Source organism: Pezoporus flaviventris, unplaced genomic scaffold (genome assembly GCF_033815535.1).
Source record: "Pezoporus flaviventris isolate CSIRO_AGI_PZ_B2104156 unplaced genomic scaffold, CSIRO_AGI_Pfla_v1 ptg000021l, whole genome shotgun sequence".
Taxonomy (NCBI): domain Eukaryota; kingdom Metazoa; phylum Chordata; class Aves; order Psittaciformes; family Psittacidae; genus Pezoporus; species Pezoporus flaviventris.
In genome coordinates this window covers 1,843,820-1,864,567 of record NW_026892569.1, presented here as the reverse complement: position 1 = coordinate 1,864,567, position 20,748 = coordinate 1,843,820, and the positions used below count along the sequence as shown (strand labels likewise).

At 41.2% G+C, this 20,748-nt stretch overlaps 1 protein-coding gene across 4 annotated transcripts in view; it reads left to right on the top strand.

Moving 5' to 3' along the window:
- LOC133270495 (contactin-4) overlaps window positions 1-20,748 on the top strand; it is a 338,999-nt gene that overhangs the window by 199,797 nt on the left and 118,454 nt on the right. For all 4 annotated transcript variants that reach the window (XM_061455704.1, XM_061455701.1, XM_061455702.1 and 1 more), the window contains 2 exons: window positions 9,016-9,142; window positions 10,226-10,401. In XM_061455704.1, coding sequence (XP_061311688.1) covers window positions 9,016-9,142; window positions 10,226-10,401 — 303 coding nt within the window. The remainder of the gene's footprint in view (window positions 1-9,015; window positions 9,143-10,225; window positions 10,402-20,748) is intronic.

The window sequence follows — 20,748 nt, the reverse complement described above, 5'->3', positions numbered from 1 at the left end:
TGGAAGACAACAATTATATCAACACGTTAAATCAATAGGTAATTATGCAGACCTTAAGGTATTTACAATACTTTATCCACAAATAGCTCTATAAAAGTGCAGACTTTGGGAAGAGATTGAAGAAGGGTTAAAAGGCAACTTTGTGTGCACAGTAATGTGCTGTACTGGGGCTCGGTCAGAAGTGGAGGTAATGTCAAACTGATTTTAGATTGGATATAAGGAGGAAGTTCTTTACTGTTAAGGGTGGTGAGGCCCTGGAATGGGTGCCCAGGGAAGTTGTGAATGCTCCATCCCTGGCAGTGTTCAAGGCCAGGTTGGACAGAGCCTTGGGTGACATGGTTTAGTGTGAGGTGTCCCGGCCCGTGGCAGGGGGGTTAGAACTAGAAGATCTTAAGGTCCTTTCCAACCCTAACTATTCTATGATTCTATGATCAGGTGTGAATATAAAGACTTCTAGTAGTCTAGGATGCTAGCAACAGCCTTCTAAAAGAATTTAACAGATTCAGGTCTCTTACTAGGCAAAAGCCATTCTCAACCTGAATTGTAGTCTTTGCCTATTGCATCCAGCACTTGTTTTCAACAGGGATGGAAAAAAGAAACAGCCCAGTATCAATTTCTAGCTACAAGATACAGATGCAGTCAGAATTCATAGATCGTGGCAGCAGTCCTCATGTTTGGACTTTGCCTGTGCTTTCCTGAGGGGTTACAAACAGCTCTGGAAGCCACCACTGCTGGTGGCACAGGGCTATGGAAATCTGAGGCCGTAATTCATCAGGCATGGGATGTGGCTGCTACCCCCACTGTGCCCATCACCTGCATGCATGGTGATGGATGAGGAAAATGGATTGAGGCAAGGTGTCTCAAAGCTGCTCTTCAGTGGTTAAAATTAGTGCCGTGAATGGAGTACACCATGATCTGCAATTGTGTCTCCCTTAAGAACCAATTTCTTTGTCACTGACTGACCTCCTCAGTTGAAAGTGTCATGTATTGAGTTGAAAGAATTAAAAAACATGTAAACAATTAAACAGATTAAACACAAGTATTTCATCTAAGGCTCCATGTAATCCAGTCATTGGAGATGTTCTGAACTCAATTCTTAAATATACAGTATTTAAAAGCAGATTGGCAAAATGATATTTGCAGTGGCAAGTAAGTGTCATTTTCACGATGTTCAGCTGCAGCTGAAGTACGTAGCAGGGAGCTGCATGTAAATGAGCACAGCCCATGCAGGTGATGTCCATCATACCTGTCATTTCACTTCCATTCACAGAGGAAGTAATAGCCCCAGCGTTTGGTCGCTATGAATGTGTTCATTTTGTCTCCATGTACACTCATGAAACAAGAAGAACATGAGCTAATGTGAGAGTATGACTATTTTTTCTCTTGTAACCAGTAGATTTGACAAATTAAGTACTGACACAATACTCCGAGTTGTTATAACAATGGTCATAGGGGAGAATGAAAAAGAAAACTGAGGAAAATTTATCCAACTGAAGAGGCAAGTCGTGTTTTGACCAGGGCTCAGTTCAGGAACGTGCTAAAGGCATTCTGGCAGGTGGATTTCTGGTCACAGCTCAAATCTATGAGAGCTGCATGTGCACAACAACAACAAAGATAATTTGAGCTGTCTGCATCCCATAGTTAAGTGTAGAGGAGTAAGCAGTTTAATGTAGGTTTTTAGATAATTCAGGTTTAGAGTTCTCATTCCTAGGGACAGAATAGGTTTGAACACATTCAAAATAGATATGTTATGCAGCAGCTTTTGAGAAGCCAGTGAAACTGTGGTATTTTTCATCTCAAAAGCGGAATGTGTGTCTTTGTTACTTCAAGAAGAAAAATGTGCCCTTGTTTATTTATTTATTACTGCTCAATGGAAGCAGTAGATGTATTGTGCTAGGTAAGGGCAGAATTTTAATTTCCTCTCATAATCCTGTGTTTCTGGGGTTGTATATATAACTCTGCTGAATTATTTCCTCAGGGCTAGAGCTTAACTTATAAGATATCAGAATAAGCTTGATTATTATTTAAGTATTTAAAAGTGTCTTTCAAAAATATCTCTTTGGTCATTTTTACTGTTTCAGCACTGGAGGTCAACAAATAACCTGATCATTAATAAATAGGAGGCCAGTTCTGTGTTACCTTTTGTATCTGATCTTTTGGCAGAAGACCTGCAGATGCCCCAGTGCTGTTCTATTGCATTACTGTTATTATTACTGTTGTTACTGTCTCATAATTATTCATAGCTCTACTGTGGGCTGTATCATCCTTAATGGAGCAATGCAAGTTTATCTGTTTATCTTCCTGGTGTTGGCTGTGATGACTCAGGAAGAAGGCACTTGGAGAAGAAACTTGTGATTTTCTGCAGTAATGGAGAAATGTGCTTTTATCATACACTGAAGAGAACATCTGTGGTGATAATCATGCTGTTGACTTACTAAGAGAACACAAATAACGTCCTATTAAATAAGGTTTTTGTTGTAGGACAAGTCACTCATTACACTGCATTGGGAACTGCCTCCTCCTGGCTGTCTAGACTTAGTAAATGAGGCACAGGGAAAACTTGCTGCTTTTGCATGTATGTGGATCAGGTAGCAAGACTTTATTTGAAAAGTGCTAACTTGCTGGCATCTCCTATAATTAATCATGTGGCATTTAAGTAGGTGAAATTACAGTACTGCTGTGGTGCAGGCCGGCAGGCTGGATGAGAGGTTTCACAGCTGAGCTCCCCGAGCTGGAGCCTGACCTGCGGTTGACATTTGCACATTTGCAGCAGGACCCTGGGCAGAGGTGGCTGGTGGGCTGGCTCCTGACCTCTCCTGAGCTGCTGGACCCCGGGCTTCCCTCAGAGGTCAGAGCACGCTTGCGTTGAGGTGAATGTGTTTGACCCTGCCTTTAATTCAAACTGCTCCAGATACTTGGGTCACCCATAAATAGTGTTGTCAGATCATTACGTTTCCATTTCAAATTCTGGAGCGCTCCCATGCCAGCATTTATAACAGTGAAGATTTATTTCTTCCTGTGTTCTGGATGCTCATGGTTGCATTACAGTCTCTGAGGAGTGTCTGACACTCCTTTTGAACTCAGCCATCAGATACCTGCCTCTCAGATGCCACCTGTCAAGCATGGATTCCCACTTTGAGTGCACTTGTACTTGGTACAGCAGTGATCTGGGAAAAAAGATCATGTCAGAAAAGAGCTGACAGTGGGAGGAGCTGGCTTGTGGTCCCTGTTGGAGACCTGTAGGATGCTCCAAAGCAAGCCCAATCCTGCACCCTGGTGCTGCAAGCAGTCAGGAGAGAGGTGGTGGCTCTCTTACTCATCCAGCTTCTTGCCTCATAAGCAAGCCTGCAGGGAAGGTTGTGAATGCTCCATCCCTGGCAGTGTTCAAGACCAGGTTGGACGAGGCCTTGGGTGATATGATTTAGCGTAAGATGTCCCTGCCCACACCAGGGGGGTTGGAACTAGATGATCTTAAGGTCCTTTTCAACCCTAACTATTCTATGATTCTATGATTCTAAACAGGATCGCTGGGTGGTTTTTTTGCTCCCATGGCTCAGAGTATTACCGTGGGACCGCAGAAAGTGCATCTTATGCAGTGATGGGGTGATGATGAGAAGGAGGGGGGAAAGTCTTATCATTTGCTTCAGCTTTGCTGAAAGTATGTGATTGTTGTTGTTCCATTCTCTTTATTATTCTTGAATATTTTTCTTTCTTAAAGATGTGGGCCAGCCATGGTGCAGTGGTAGGCAGGAACTGTTAGCAGCCCAATGGTGGAGGCAGGCTGGTGATCATCTCCAGAGATGCAGAGCTATGAGGCCCTTCCCTTAAAAATAACACTTCATACATGACTTTTTTGATCTCCTTTTTTTTAAATACATTTTTTGTTTCTTTTCAATGGGAAACACCTTTAGGAGGTCTTGTTCATTGAGAAGTCTACAGAATTATTAAGAGTGGAGCTACCTGGTGCAAAAATTTCTTTCTTGTAATTTCAAAGCTGTGAGCACCATTGTGCAGTTGATGTTAATAGAAGTGATAGGCAAAGAATAAAGAGCAAGCCATCCAATTTAGTCTTTTCCTGCTCAGAAGGATGTGACACAGCTGACTAACCTTGAAGAGCAGGCTGTTGTGTTAATCACCGATGCCCTTGAGCTGTCCTATCCATTTCACTTCTCGGTTTCCTGAAGAGTTGCTCTTCCCAAGGTGCAGTTATGTCTTGAAGAAATACCGACTGTAGCACTGTATGAAGCGTACATAGCAGAAACCAATTCCCTCAGCAGCAAACAGGGAACGGATTTTTATCATTTATACGGAATATACTCCAAGAATTCTCTCTTCAGTTTAGTTATTATCTTTCCCTACAGTGTGGAATATTCAATTAAACCTTCTCTCAAATTGGCGATAACTTTCAATGAGAATTAAAGCAGTTCTATTTAGGTAACGATATCTGTCACCAGGCTTAATGTTTGGAGAGAATAGGAATGGTTTCACCTGTTCATGTGAATTAACCTCAGCTGGCATTCACATTTCAGTTCCTCAAAAGCACAGAAAGACAAGCACTTAGCATCTTACTGGATGTGCTGGCACTCAGGTTTAGGGAAGTGGAGAGACACAAAAAATATACCCTTCATTTGGAATGTATCTAAATTAATCTGGCCTTTTTTTAATGTATTTTGTGAATCACTGGGTGGGGGGGAGTATATTTCAGCAGAAGCTAGGTTAGCAGAATGTTCTAAATTATCTATTATATTCTGTCCAATAGCATACGGGCATACATCTTGTACTGTATTTAAAAATGTCTTATTTTATCATGAAATCTACTGAGATTTCCTATATCCTGCATCTTGCTGAAAGAAATACACTTCCCTCAAAGGAGGCAGAAGCAGACCAGTAGTACATTTGTTTCATCTGACAGGGAGGAAAAAAAAATGCTTTTTGGTAACCAATCTTGTTTGCAACTTGTCTTAAGCTGAGGGCAGCTCAGTGTTCATTCTGGGTTAACTCATTTCAGGCTCCAGCAAAAGAAACGTAACTCAGAAAAATAAAATCTGTCACTGGGAGAGTGTCTCAACAGTTAGCTTGTCTGGGAAGATTACTTATTGTATTTTCCCAGGACAGTAACAAATGTGTAAGGAGTAGCACAGGTTATGCAGCAGCTGCTTTATATCATAAAGGGCCAAGTGAGCTAAAATAACTGAGCAGTTTTCATGCGTATATGCATATATGCACTGCTCAATGAAATGACAAAAAGAGAGCCTAGTAAGCCTGCTAAGCTCAGGAAATAGCCTCCTTCTAGCATGGTGGGCTTCTGTGGGTCTGGAGGCTAGTAGTGTTTCTTAGTTACAAGCTAAAAACGCGTTATGTCACACTGTGATTAAGAGTCCCTGAGGGTGATTGCAATAGAAATGAAGTTACCACTTTTATTAATACAATAACAAAAAAAAATAATTTAAAAGTTCACATTTTTAAGTTCTCTGGATAGCAAAACTTTGCTGCCACAAAACCAGGTACTGCAATAGTGCAAAGGTGTTTCCCTGTGAAGACCCTATACATCTGAGATTCTTTTCTACACAGTAACATAAGTTAGTCAAATTGGACTGTTGATGGGACAGGTGCTTTTAGTTTTCTGTCTGTAAGAATCTAGGCAGCAGTTTGTTTTATTTATTAGTGACTTATTTAGTGTTCCTTGAACCAGATCATCCCCTTGTGTGAGCTACTGTGACTCAGCTCTCCTCATATACTCTGTTAGGATCTGGGCTGCTGTGATTTCAGTCACGTATTAGACTGTAGCAAAAGGACTCTACAGGCTGAAGATTAAATAGTTTGGACTTGCTTATCTTGGTTATACACAGGCAGCAATAAAAGAAAAGAGAAAGGCACCCAAACTAATTCCATCTACCCAATGTTTCAAGGTTTTTCCTCCTCTTCTGTTCCCCTGATATGCTGGCAGCTGTTTTCAGAGCTTCTCCCTTCCTTACCCAGTACCTTTGTCTGGAAAACCAAGTCATAGTTGAACCAGGGCTTCTCTTCTTGCTGGCTAACAGGAAGGGAAAGCATTTTTTTCTCCATGTAAAAGCTGAATGTTAAACAGTGTCAACAGTAGATGTAATATGTAGAGGGTGGTTTTTGTGAGCTTCTAGTTCAGCTTAGGCAAATTAAGTATTTAGGCTTTTCACCCGTTTTTGACTATTTCTGCCTCTGTAGTTCTCTGCCTTTTGTCTGATGTGTTTTCTAAATTCTACCTTGCTCACTAATTAGGCAGATTATAATGTTTCTTACAAATGTAACTTTCTTTCAAACACTCCATTGCATCACATGGACCAGTTTCATTACACCTTTAAGACCAATGTCTCAACCAGGGACACTACACCATGGAAGTCTGGGCCCTGATCCTGCAGCTAAGTGATGTCCTGGACATATGGGGACATATTTGGACCCTTAGATTTGTTTGTGTGTGTGTTTCCTGACTCAGGTGAGCTATCTACTTCTTAATGCAAGGTGTATTTTCTTATGATGGGAGGAAGACCAAGAATCTGATCTCTAGCGTGATGTGATATAAATTGACACACTATAATTGAAATAACAGCAAATGACAGTGTAGTGTGAGTTGAGTCCTTTGTAGGGTGTGAGGCAGATGACGCAGCTGGTATCACACATACCTGAGTCAGCATGGCTCATTGACTGAATGATCCAGGATGGTCAGTGTGTGCCTATCCCAGCACAGTCAAGATCCTTGCCTATGGGAGTTGAAGCAGCTCACAGCCAGGACCTGAGCACCAGGCCAGCTTCTGTATTTTACAGTTAGAAGAGTGGATAAATTAAAATGTACTTTAATTCTCTTGTTTTCAAACTCATTGATACAGCAATCAGAGCTATAATCTTTATGGGCCAGATTATAATATTCTTTCTAACAGTGAATGAGACTAAGTGAAGCAGCCCTGGGTCTTGGAAACGACTCAGGATATCATAATCTAGCTCTGTATGCTTTATAGTTATCATTATCTTTTTCTGCTAGCAACAGTAAGTTGCACACAGGTATAATTTTAAAGCTAGAGAATATGTGAAATGTGTCTTGAATAGATGAGGCTCAGCCAGATATTGTTAACATATAATTAAAAATAAAGATAAATACAACTGATATGACCATATGCTTAGTGCATTCTCTTTTGTGGCAGTGCCTCAGGGAGGAGCCATGAGGGAGAGGTTGCTCCGTTATAATCTTCTGACAAAGCCTCTCAGAAATCCTTCTGTGGAGACCACAGAATTTTCTCCCCAGAGTACAGAGCTATTGTTCTTTTCCATAATAAATCCAGCTGTTTTGCCAGTGTCAGAAGATATGAGGGCTATTCGCATTCTCACCCTCCTTCCATCGGAAAGATGCATTGTCTTCTGCTCAATCCTTTTTCTTTGTTGTTTTTGTGTGCATCCCATTATCTTTGTATTTTATATATTCATTCTTCTCTGGCCTCCTGTACCCACAAATTTCCTGCATATCCCTCAAGTTGGACTCCTGGCAGCCAATTAGACAGCAGCATGGCTGCCCTGGCCAGCGTGCCATCTGTGCTTCTACCCATGTGAATCCCTGCTCTGGGCAGCAAGGGAACTGTGGTACCAGCAACAGCACCATGATGGCCTGCAAGATTGCCCTTTGCCAGCTGGTACTCTGCAAGGACAGAAGTATGCTGTAAAGATGATAGGACAGAACATGATCGGAAAGAGTTCAAAAAATGCTAAAACAAAACTCCTTTCATTCACCTGGAAGCCTTTCTGACTGGGAGCAGTTTCACTGCATTCTTCCATGCATTGTACCTAGGGAAGGCAGCTAGACATTGCCACCAATGAGCAGAAAAGTCTCAGTGAAAGCAAGATAGCTGATTTTTTTCAGGGAAGAAAACTTGGTTCCCTTTATGTTCTGAGCAGTTACTGTGAAAATGAAAGTGTAATGGAGACAGGATGGAGAGCGGTGAATTTACGTTGTAGCTTTTTTGTGGGTGGTTTGAGGAATATTGGTTTATTTCATGAAGTGTTGTACTCTAACCGCAGAAAAACTGTACCTTGGGACCGTTCCTGATAAGGTTTGAAGAAGGATAAGAAAAAGGATAAATTGATCAGATAACAATTGCAAACGTTTGATGTGAAAGAAAAGAAGATATGAAGGAATTAATAACACAAAATATTAAAATGTATTTGTAAAGTAAAAAACAAAAGTCCATACAAGGACAGCTCCTATAAGTAGTCTGCAGTTTTAGATTGCTGTTAAATGACTACTGAACTCTTTGAAGGTCATGTCAGGTTGTTTCACCAAAACGTTTTCACTCTTCTACCTATATTTAGTGTGAGTTTTTAATGGCCTGAAGTGCACAAGTGTGTAATGTGCCTGTTGGTGCAGTTCCTACCGGGCACTCGGGACCTTCGTTCATGGAGATCATGGCAAGACGCAGGGCCTGGTACCTGCGACATCCCTGTGGCATCACAGTTGGGAAAGGGAAGAAAGTGGAGCAGGGTTTACACGGCCATGGGTCCCCTTTGAGGGGCTCATGCTCAGTTACACGGTTTCAGTCCAGAGTGCCAGCACCAGTTGTAATGGAGGGAATTGCTGGGGGCTGTAAATGCTGGGGAAACTCTGGCTCATGTTACTGCATAGCTGTATTTAATAATGTGGAGTTCCTTAGTTTACAGTGAAAAGATTTCAATTCTTAAAGGTGAAAATAAGCATTCTGATTTGAAGTGAGCTTTGCTATGGCAATAGAATCATGCTATTCATTCCATTCATTTGAACTCTAGGTAACATTTTGGTCTGTGCTCTATTTAGTGCACAGACATATTTGAGAATGTTGACTCCACATGATGTTCAGTGGCTTTTTGGGGAAAAAAAAATAATATGGCTGTTATAAAATAAAGTGTCGTTATCACATCTTTTCTGGGGTGAATGATACATGGCCTCTGTTTTGTATTTTAAAACTAGGTACATGAAGATTCCATTAAGTATATGACACATTTTTCCTCTGTTCAATGCAGATGACAATACACTGCATGGGCCAGTTTTCCTTCAGGAGCCCAACAGCATGATCTTCCCCTTGGATTCAGAGGAAAAGAAAGTGAAGCTGAGCTGCGAAGTAAAAGGAAATCCCAGGCCAACCATTGGGTTTGTTGAATGTTTAACTATTATTTGGCAAGATCTCCATGCTTACAGCAGTAACGCCCAAGAATCATTCTCCTGTGTGTATCATGCACTATAACTCGGTGATGCCCCTGGAGCCTACGACAGTGCTGATAACAAAAAGAAAAGGCATCAGGAAATCACTGCATATTGCAGAGCAATTGCAAATTTTGAATAGGAGTTCAAAAAGGTTATGAAGGGATTATAAATAGTCTTGGCTCCCAGCTTAACCATCCTTCTCCATAAACATGGACAAAGCTCGTAATTGCTTTCAGCCTTAGTAACTGTGTTGGAATCCTTAGAAAAGAGATGCTATACTGCTACTGTGGTGCTGCTGCTGTAAATCATTTTGGCTGCTGGGTTTTTTTTCCTTCTGCACATTTCTCTTTTTCTTTTTTTTCCACCAAAGTAAATGCCAATTGAAACAGATTAGAGTCATTAGACCTCAGCCAACATACTGTCTTCTGACACAACCTACTATTTAATGCAATAAACTCTGTTGATTCACAGGTACAAACATGCTCCAGTTGTTCCTCTGTACGTTCTGAGAAAGAGAGCTGCTCTGCAGCTGTGGTGCCCTTGTATGCTCTGTGGAGGGCTGGTGGGGATGAGGGTCGTTGTAATAGGGGCAACATGGTGCTGGAATTCGTCAGTGCCCCAGTTTGTGACAACATCTACTGTTGAGTGAATTCTCTGAAATTCAAAAGCAAACAGCCAGCAAGTTGGTAGAGTTAAAAAAACAACTCAGTGGACACGAATGGTTTAAAGATTCTGTTCCTAGGACTTCCTCTTGCAAAATGATTAATTCCAAGGAGCAGCAGCACTAGCAACTACAAAAACATTAATCATCTCAGAGGCTGAAATATGTGTCAAGGATATTGCTCTTTCAGTTAAATACTGGATTATTTGAATACTGTGCAGAATATTTGCTTTTTCATGCCTTATTTTTTGTATTTAATAAGTAGTCAAAGATGTTTTAAATCTATATTTACTTCATGTTGTATTTTCAAGTACCAAAGAGTATCCGTTAATATTAGCAGAATATGACTTTGGCATTTTGTGCTATAGGTGGAAGTTAAATGGAACCAGTATTGACACTGGTATGGATTACCGCTACAGCGTGGTGGAAGGCAACCTGTTGATCAATAATCCCAATAAAACCCAAGATACTGGAACATACCAGTGTGTAGCAACAAACCCGTTTGGAACAATCGTCAGCAGAGAAGCAAAGCTTCAGTTTGCTTGTAAGTAAGAACGCGGCCTCTGTTTCTGCAGTGTGCTGGAAACACGGAGAGAGCAATAACTCCTTTCCTAACCTTTTTAAATGCATTAATATGTATTCTCTGAGCTGTTCATGGCTTAGAGGAAACATCTGGATTTAGACAGGAAATGTGAATGAGAAATAGCTGCCTTGGTTTATGATGATTTAGATAAAATTATAAGTGGCATGCAAGGTGAAATCTTTTATTTCTTGAGAAAGAGGCCACCTTGGAAAATATGTGGCAAATAGGATTTCACTATTGATTTTTCTTTCATTGGAGAATTAAATCTTAAAAATATTTGAAGGATCATACTCTTTGTAAGGAATAAATTCACAATAACAGTTTCCACAAGTTCTACATTTCGCTGCTTGGGTACAAGTACTTTCAGGTATGGGTGATATTTTGTAAATCTGTGTGTAAAAGGGAAAACAGCCTGCTTTATACATATTTTGGGTTAAATCAGAGTTGCAGCTTCTTGTCAAAAGCTAAGGATAACAAAAGACACAGGTCTTGATTAGCATTATATGAATTAGCATTATATGAAATTATGTAAAGCCATTTCAAGTTAGAAGATAAAGTCACTAAGAGTGGGCAGATGATAGCGCAGGACCACGAGTCATCTTTTTTCTCATGTAGTTGTGAAGGTGAAGGCAGAGAATAGATACATGGGTTTATTCATCCATCATCTGTGTGATTTCTCTGTGCCATTGCCCTGGGAGGACTGTACATAGCAGCTTAGTAATTACAGCAGGACCTGCTATGAAACATCCTTACGTGTACGTGCAGGAGTTCAAGGCAGTCTGTTCCCAGACGTGAAGCTATCAGTAATGGTGAGCTGGGCTTTCAGTAGAGCTTAATGAAAGATGCTTTTGACTGACTGGTGAGAGAAGCTGATGTGCTCCAGCTACAAAAATGAAAAGGTAAAAATGCCAATAAACAGGTTCATACAATATAGAGAGATGAGTAATGGGAAATACTACTGTGAGTAAAGTCAAGTCGTCTGTCTCCCTGTATAGTTCACAATATATTATCCTTTTGCTTATGACCTGCTTGTGGTTTTCCATGACTAAAGGTGTGTTTTTGCTCTGGATGGGTAATGAACAGCTTCCTACAGACCAGTCTCATCACTTCAGGTTTCAGTATGACAAGGTGATTGCTTCATAAATACTGCGCTGGTCTGCTTCTCTGGAGACCATGTGTCTCGCAGCAGGCTCTGTCTTACAGATTGTGGCCTTCTGCTAGCTAGCAGAGTGAGCCTGGGAAGCGTTGTTACTCAGAGCAGAGCACTTCAACTCCCCATTGGCTGGAGTTGTGCTGTTTGCTGAAGTAAATAATTTAAGAACAAGCTGGGTATCCAGGTCGCAGCTTTTCAGACTCTGGTCCCGAGCCTCAAAGTTCAGGATGTGGGACTAGGAGGGAGGATCCTGATGCTGGAAAGTGCGGCATCCACAGACTACTTGAGTAGTGAAATGCATCAATGTCCTAGCTTGTTTAAAGCCTTAGGTGCTTATTAATCAAGAGCTTGCAAACACAGAGAATTCTGCAAAAGAGTAAGAAACCTTTCACATTTTGTCTTTGCTTCGGATACAGAGTGTTTATTAAATTCTGATCAATTTATCTATCTTGATCAATGATATATGTGGCCAAAGCCTTTAAAGTTTCGTAGCTGGCTTGACTGTTTCATAGTTCAGAAGTTTGAATTCAAAACCAAAGCTTGTTCTTTTCCAGTTAAAGTAATTACGGGGAACTTGAATAAATTTATTATTTTAATTCCTAAAATTTATTTTTAAGATTGATAAAACAGCATAATGGGACTAGAAATATTTAGATTAAATAAAAAGAAATAACGTTTATGAAGGTAAGCTCTGTGCTTTCACAAAGCAGTAGGTCATTTTTTCTTATATAATGAAAGGGATTGCAACCAGAATTAGCTGATTTATGAAATACACAGAGCAGTTTAAGCTTATTACAAAAGCTCTGCCTCTAAGAACCAATAAAAATGGGCATCCATATTAGTAATGTGTAGTTTTCAGCCTTGACATCTGAGACGCGTGGATGCAGTAGCATGGCTTAATATAACTACATGCCTTTCTGTGGTTTTATTCCAAATGTGATCATTTTTGCATGGCCTTCTGTAGGTTTTGCATGGAATTACCTAAAACTCTGTTTGGGGCGGACTTCTTGTAGCTACTGGAGCTCTCTCTTAAACCTTTTTGCTCTCAGATTCTTCCCTTTTATCGAGTTATTTCCCTTTAGTTTACACCCTTGTAGCACCTAGATTGACCATGAAGTCTCTGACCCAGGTCTAGCACTTCAGCTTGCTCTCTTATGCTCCACTGTGTCACATATTATGATTTAACTGTGGAAAGCCATATGATTAGTGACTCAGGATGGTACCACTTAACTGTCCGTAGCTTCCCCCTTCATCCAAGCAATTTCATATTTTCCATCCTGGTTGTGTGTTGTGTGACTTTTGTGTTCTCTCATATTTATTTCTGAGGAAAGTTATGCTGGGTCTGTTGAGACTAATGTCTGGGGTTTGGAGCTTTCTTTCTCTCCTCTTGAGAGTTAAATTCTGAACCTTGGGGTATCAGTAAAATATGGTCGTTCATTCTTCAAGGGCAGTATTATTCTTCTCTAGCATTTTCACTGAAGATTAAACTGTGATCTAGCTATTTAACCTTCTGTGGACGTCAGAAAAGGTCAGCGATTTAATCCTTTAAACATGTATTTAGGTTACAAACTCATTATGTTAAAAGTGCTAGAATTTTCCCCCAGTACTTGCTTTGTGATATGTCACATTTCAAATTTATTCTTTTTTTCTCTTTCTCTTGCCTCTTTTGTTTCTTTTTTTTTTTTTTCCCCAATGGTAGTTGTCTCTGAAATTGAACATATTTTCATAAAGTGAGGAATCTGCTGTGCCGCAGTTACAGAATATGGATTAATGTTACCCTAAACCCTGTGCTTAAAGCAGTACAGGCTTTCAGAAAATAAAAAAGAAAGCTTTAAACTCCTGAGTATGGATTCTAATAATGGCTTTTCCGAAATGATATACGAAAACACAGCTGAACTAGATTAAATTATGTGCTTTTTATTTTAGGGGATGGGGCTTAGCTTGACAATTTTATTCACTGTACTGTAGTTTCTGTTCGGAAATAACACTGAAATCAATAAGAAGTTATGCCTGGAAAGAAGTGCAGCTCTGATGAGGCAGTTTAGAGACGTACCCACCCATTCAGACATCATTAAAGGTGTTTACTGTGGCCAGGATCCTGCTTCAATTTAAGTCGAAGATAAAACTTGTATTGATTTTTAGTGGCACCAGAGTTGGACCATACCCCTCAGGAAATGATGAACTTGCAAGTTGTTCCGCCTGCTCAGCCCCGTTTTCTTTTCAGCATGACTGGGAGGTGCTGAGCAGCAGTTGGCCATGGGTAGGAAAGCAGTACAGCTCCTTGTGTAGAGGTACGCTGTGAGCAGGATGCGGTTTTAATGAGTGTCCTTGCCAAATTATTTCTACTGACTATGAGATCATTTACAGAATGGAACATTAGTGCACACACGTGCTGGAAGTTGCACTTGTACTGAACACCTCCACAGACATAAAACCACATGAAGTCCTGGGAAAGGCTGCAAGAGTTTGTCTGTCCCCACTGCAAGGTGGCATCGATGCCCTTCCCTACAGAAGCTCGCTAGCCTTTTCTGCAAAACTCTTGCAGACCCTTCTTGGGAGTATATATTTGGAGAACTATGCATTAAGATTTAGTTTCAGCTATTTTGGTGGCCTTTGCTAGTCCTGATCTTACTTGCTAGCACCTACTGCTGATCATCCAGAGTATGCTTGCACTCCATATCCTGTGCAGGTAATGATCCAAGGGCTTTCAGACCTGTTTCTCCCCCTTAAACTGCTACATTGAGTGTGCTACAAGTCCAAAGGATTGTGTTTTGAGAAGGTGAGCCAGGCATCTTTTCACCAGAAATGCCTTTGTAGAAGCCTCCAAGCTATTGCCATGTGAGGGTGCATGTGGAGAGTGCCAGCTTCCACATGATTTGTGACTCTTGTCTTTGGATTTGCTCTGGTTTAACCAAAGGTTTGTCAAACAGAAAGGGGCCAGATAGTCAAAACTGGTCAAAATGAGCAACACTTCTGGAATTGGGTTCAGGGGAAATAGGGCTAAATAAAGATTTCCCTTCTGTTTGTAATTCTTTGCTAAGTGATGTCCAGAATTTTACTTTTATGGTCACGTTGATGTGATGGAATAAGTGAGACATGGCTTGCCCCAGCAAAGAGAATAGCAATTACTGTCTTACGTTTCAGTTGATTTGTGAGCACCTGTAGAATAGCATCTCTAATCACAGAATCACAGAATGTTTTGAGTTGGAAGGGACCTTAAAGACCATCCACTTCCAACCCCCTGCCACAGGAGCGAAGGGGATACCTCCTAAACCAGGTTGGTCAAAGCCCCATCCAGTGACTTGAATGAAAGATTAACTGGATATATGTAACTTTGAAGGGACTACATTTGATATTTGTTCTACCTTGCTGAGGCCAGTTTGTGTTCTACCATCAAAGATTTGAAACTAGACATCCTGCATGGCTCCAGGAGCAGTGCACTGGGTCACTCTGTCCACCCCTGTGCCCTCACCCCCACCCCAGGGGTCTGCAGACTGTGTCTGCTCAATTGCCACCTCTGCCTGCAGCAGCTAATGCATCCCCAGGACAGAGCCAAGGCTCTACTCTGCTTTCCTGGCGTATGATCTTTGTCTTCTCCTGTGGAACCATCCCCGATACTGGTAGATGAAATATCCTTTCCCTGCTGTGATAACTAGACTCAATTTGGCCCTAAATTCCTCAGCACGATTTACAGTTTAACCTGAAAATACACAAAGACAGTGCTACCTGCAGTAATACTGGCTTCAAAGTGAGCCCTCAGCAGAGCAAGCAAGTAGCCATGCAGTTAGCTGTTGCCTTTCTCATCAGTACCGTTGTTTGTCACACGCTGCTGATTGTGAAATGAGTATCCAAAGAGGAAAATCAAGTTCAAATTGGTGCAGATTTCCAGTCATATCATTGTTTTGCCCCCTGTTGTTATAAAAACTGTGTGATAGTGATGCCTGTGAAAGATGAGCTCTTAGAGAAATGGGGTCTGTTTTTCAGGGGATTTTAGCAGTTTTCACATTGTCACACCCCTGCATGGAGATGGTGGTTGGTGTCCTTCCTCCTGCTACACGCAGAGACACATCTGTGAAATCCATGCCTTTCCAACCAGTAGCAATTTTCTGTGAAGGAGTTTCCTTCAAATCAGGTCCATTCTAATGCTATGGGTATTTTCTGCAGTTGGCAAAAAACAATATTGAGGTGTCCAGGGGGCTGAGGTACCAGTTTTTAGAACAGAAATGAGGCACCAGGACAGGGGATGATGGGTGTGAAGGGAGGCGATCTCGGGGGATGCTGGAGCAGCAGCAAAGCATTGTTGTACTGCACTGGGGAGCCTGGGGCTGCAGGCAGGTGGGATTAAATGAAAGGGGGAAAGGTCTCCTCCTCCTCCAGACAGCCCCGGTCAAGTGAAATAGCTGGTTTTGTGTATGGAATTTAGCCTGAACTGTTTCACTCTATTTGAAGGTTAAACCATGCCTGGAGGTCAGGTTTGGAGGTGGGCTTCTTTCCACTGCTAACCAGAACAGCAGCCTCAGGCTTACCTTTAGTACGTTTTCCATTGTCTTATTCATTTATAGAAACTCTTAACTCTCTTCTGTGGTACCGTGAACATACTCCTAACTGCAGGGAATCACACTATTGTTTCTGAAAACTCTTTCCCCTACACTTTAATAAAGAAAGTTGTTTCATAGACGTGTTTCTGCAAAAAATAATTGTTACACATGAATTAGCAGCTAGGACTTAGCACTGTGCAGTGCAAATGGTAGCAGAAAATACAGTAATAATGTGGTTGCAATGAGAATACTTTGGGGCTTTGACCTACCATCCCAAAATAATTTCACCACGATGGTAGAAAAAGAAAATTACTCCCAACATAATACTAAAAAGGATTTTCTTCAATATTCCCATTGCTGGAATGATTCTTGTTATATCTTGCACCCAAGCAAATCCTGTAATTTTTGCTATTAGTTGCTAAGAAACAAATTATAATTGCTGCTCACATTCTTTACTGTTTTACCCTCTTATTGCCCTGATGTGCATTCATTTTCTTTTTGGAGATTAAATGATCAATGGAGTAATTCTTTCAAGAACAATTAATAATGAAAACATTCTCAGAGAACCACCAGAGTATGTGCCTCGCCTGGCCTAAACAAACAAGCGCAACAACAGTCGCATTGATTGATCAGTGAAGCGGTGCACTGCCGCTCGGCTGAATGAGGCATTCGGCATGCGAACTGAATCACTTCCGCAGTGATTACTAATGTCTCAGTGTTGAGAAAAGATGATGTGTTTTAAACCTCCTGGCCGTTAAGGAGACAGAGGGTTTGGGTTGGCTTTTTCAGGAGCTGGGCTGCATCTGGGATGGTGCGTGTGTGCAGCACTGGTTGCCTGTGCGCATCCTCTTTGGGAAGTTTCTTTGTTCAAGGTCTTTCTGCTTGTGAAGGGCAGAAACCCAGTTCAGAACGTTTTTCTAGCTCCCTGTTCTGGATTTCTGTGAGAGCACTTGCCAAAAGACCCTATGGGGTAGATATGTGGGGCTGTGAGTTTTCAGCATCCACTAAGATGGGGGGAGCACCCCTGCCTGCCTGCACCCACCACCACAGGATGTGCATGCCTGTGCTCCAAGGCTGGTTTGCAGCCTAATATTGAAATACTGTGCTCAGCTATTTCTTGCTCAGGATTCCTTTCTACTTTTTCAGAGCCTTAACTTCAAATCTTCAGCTCGTCCCACAGGTTAATTCACTTTTTCCTGGCATTTTTGTTGGTGTGCTTCCTCCCCAGTGTTTGGTGACAATTCACTTCCAGACAAGAACTGGAGTTTGCTTTTACCCAAGCCCGTAAATCTGCCTTAAATAATCTAGTTTTCTTACTTTTTCTTACATCTTCAGGAATTGGTTTTCTTACCACAGCCTGGTTTCCCTCACGTACCCCAACATCTCTTTTGCTGTCTCCTTTTTTCCTCTTTGAAGCCTTTCAAAGCCTCTGCACATCCAGGCCAGACAGGGGGCTTCAGGGCTTCATTGTGGTGCAAAGGAGCAGTTCTATGGCATCAGCAAGTGACACCATGCTGCAGAGGGTCTGCAGTTGCTTCCTTTGGCTGACCTTCCTATTCAGAGACACAAACAAAGCTCATTATAGTATTTCCCAGATAAACAGGACCCATCCTAAATCCTGGGTCCAATAAATAAATCTGTTTTGATACAGATTCTCTGTTAAGAGGGTTTTCCTAAACTTTTCATTCTTCCTAAAGGAACAGTTGTTTTGTAGCTCCTGAAACTCTGCAAATAAAGCATTATTTTGGAGCTTGCATGTGCACTTCTGCCCACTGCCAGAGGCCCATCTTCCCAGGCTTCCCTTCTCCCATCAGAATGGCTGGGGCATGGTAGCCATCCCTGTTTTTCTCCATGCACCATAATACACATGGAGCTGTCAAGTCACAGCTCATGAGAGCAGGGCATAAACCGCTTGTGGTGTCCCTGTTTCTCCATAGTTATAATGTTGTTTTTCTGGGCCATCTGATAAGATTTGGGCTAATTATGACAAATTGGGCTCAAGAGCGTTGCTTCTTGTATGCATATAGAGTCCCTGCTCCCTCCTCCAATGCCCTTTAAAGGAAAAATATCATTTATATAAATAAAAGCCCTGCTGATCTTACCCAAAACCAGATACTTCTGCCGCTTGGGCCCCAGGACTGGGTTGATGACATACAGGGGCTGTTCTTCACAAAGGAGCAAGCAAATTTATTTAAGTCTTTCTTCGTACATGTATTTCCCAATGTTTCTTTCCTTTGCTGAACTCTTAACCCAGCTGTGCAAAGTGCAGACGGTGACATTAGAGAATCAGCTCCCAACCTCTGCACCTTTGCCGCACAGTCTCCAATGAGTGGAAAACTAGGCTAAGCCTCACATAAGCTCTTTTTCTCTCTTTTTTTTTTTTCTTTTGATGAATAGGACCAACAGGGAGCATGTAGCAGAGTATAGATATATAACCTACTTCCATCAGTGATAGAAGGACCCTTAACTTACAACAGAAACACAGTATTTATACCTGCTTTGTTTCCACCCAAGGGTTATAAATAAGATGAATATATTACTACTTAAAGTAGTGACAGGGCATTTGTAAATAATCAGTGTACCTGCTCTCAAAGCTAGTTATCTTGTGAGCCTGCAAGTGTTATTTAGGGAAGTGAAGTGTATTTCAGTTTATATCATGCAGAAATAGTGCTACTGAGAGTGGGGAGCATTGCACAGGGAGGTGTCAGAGGGCTGTGGCCAGGAGCTGTGAGAGCTGCTGCCAGCGCCTCTGGGCATTGCTCCACAATTAGCTTAAGATCACAGGTCTGTCGCAGTGCCATGATTTCCCTTGTGCTGTAGAAATTTAGGGCACAGCAAGGCACTGCCTTGACAGTTCTTCCTGTCTCTCCCTATATTTATTGATTGTGCATTTACTGTGTAAAATAACATCTATTCAAATTATATATATTTATATCTAGGGGCTGAATTTTAAGAACTAAATGTAGATGTAGGTGTTTGTTTAAAATGAATGCTTAAATTAACCCATTTAGGCCCAGTGTGCCAAGGTCCACTGATGTAAGCTTTCCTTGCAAAAAGTTCTGCTGTTATGTAAAATTCTTTCTAGTCTTGAGAGAACTATCTTTGTGCTAAATCATGTCATGGTGCTGTGGAAAAGTCTGACTCCACCTTGAAGGAAATGAGAGATTTCTTGTTTTCTCTGATGTTCTGAATGAAGCAGTAAGTATTCAGGTTCTGAGCCCAAGTATTTGGGACAATTTCACTTTGAAGTGGAGTAGATCTCTCTGCATTTAAGATCTTCTGACCTTAGGCTTAATCAGTCACTTTGACATCTCACCTGCTAACTTAATACCACCCTTCTTTTTGTATGCTCAGTGTATAGTTAATAAAGAAAACGGTGTAAAGCTCCCACAGTAAGCTAAGGAGAGAGCAAGACTTTGTCTTTTTTTCCCTACTTTCCCGTGGCTTTGTGCAGGATCTGCTACTGTGCTACTTATCAGCAAAAATTTCCTGTTCTTTCTCATTCGTGAAGCATTTACAACTTGCCTGTGTTACCAGCAAGGTAGTTCCCACTGGTGGCCTGTTTGGCTGCTTACCCCTAGGTTATTAGAGAATCAATGCGCATCATTTGACATTTCTTCCACTACTGGAAGGCTAAATGTGAAAATTAATATAGTAGTGTACTATGAATATTAATGTGCCCTTAGTAATAGTATTAATCCTCTGAATGTAACTAAACTTACTGAGTATTTTTCTGAGCATATTTTCTTAAACCTGAGGATAGGAACAGTTGAATAGCTGTATAGATGGTATTGGAATTTCAGGTTGGCACAACTTCAGAATGTAGCCCAGCTACCTTCATTGAGTACAGTCTTACTTCTGTAAATCACTGATGTCCAGCTGGCTTATTCTGATGAAAGCTAGAATGGCACATAAATAAGAGAGGAAAATTAACTGCAAATTTAAATTACTATTTTGACAATAAATTAAATAGCCTGAAAAAGTAGATGCCAATATAAAGCAGTATACATAAGAGTGCAGTGACCCTTCAGGGAACTCGGTTCTTCAGTGAATTTAAGCCCTGCTTTCTTGAAAAGACAAAATGGGATATGATGGACAGCAAACTTGTAAATTTAAAAGAAATCTTTCCCTTGACTTATGGATAATTATTAGCGTTCATAAGGTTCTTTCCTTCAAATGATAATATATTGAACATTTTTATTAGCAATCCTGTAGATACTCTTGTCTGCAGTATAGTCAGCAGAAGTCAGAGTTGCAGTGTGCTATATCCCCACCCATGATTTGACATACACATCCATTGTCACCACTCTTTTATCATACAGGAGTTAATTTGGGGCATCATTTTCTACAGCTAGTAGTCTCACCTGCTCACTATCTCCATTACAGGCATTAGGGGTAGGTCAGGTCTGTGAACCATTGCTTTCTGCTGTCCAGGCAATCCACATAAACACCTGTGGGCACAACTAAGGCTTCCTTTGGTCCAGGTTCTTTCCCATAACAGAACTTTCCAAACATCTTCCAAAAACTGACCCTAGAGTGGCACAAACATCTGAAGAGCCATAAAATTATGTTTTTGTAATATGTTGTATTCACTTTTCCTGGTCTTTTGGATCCAGC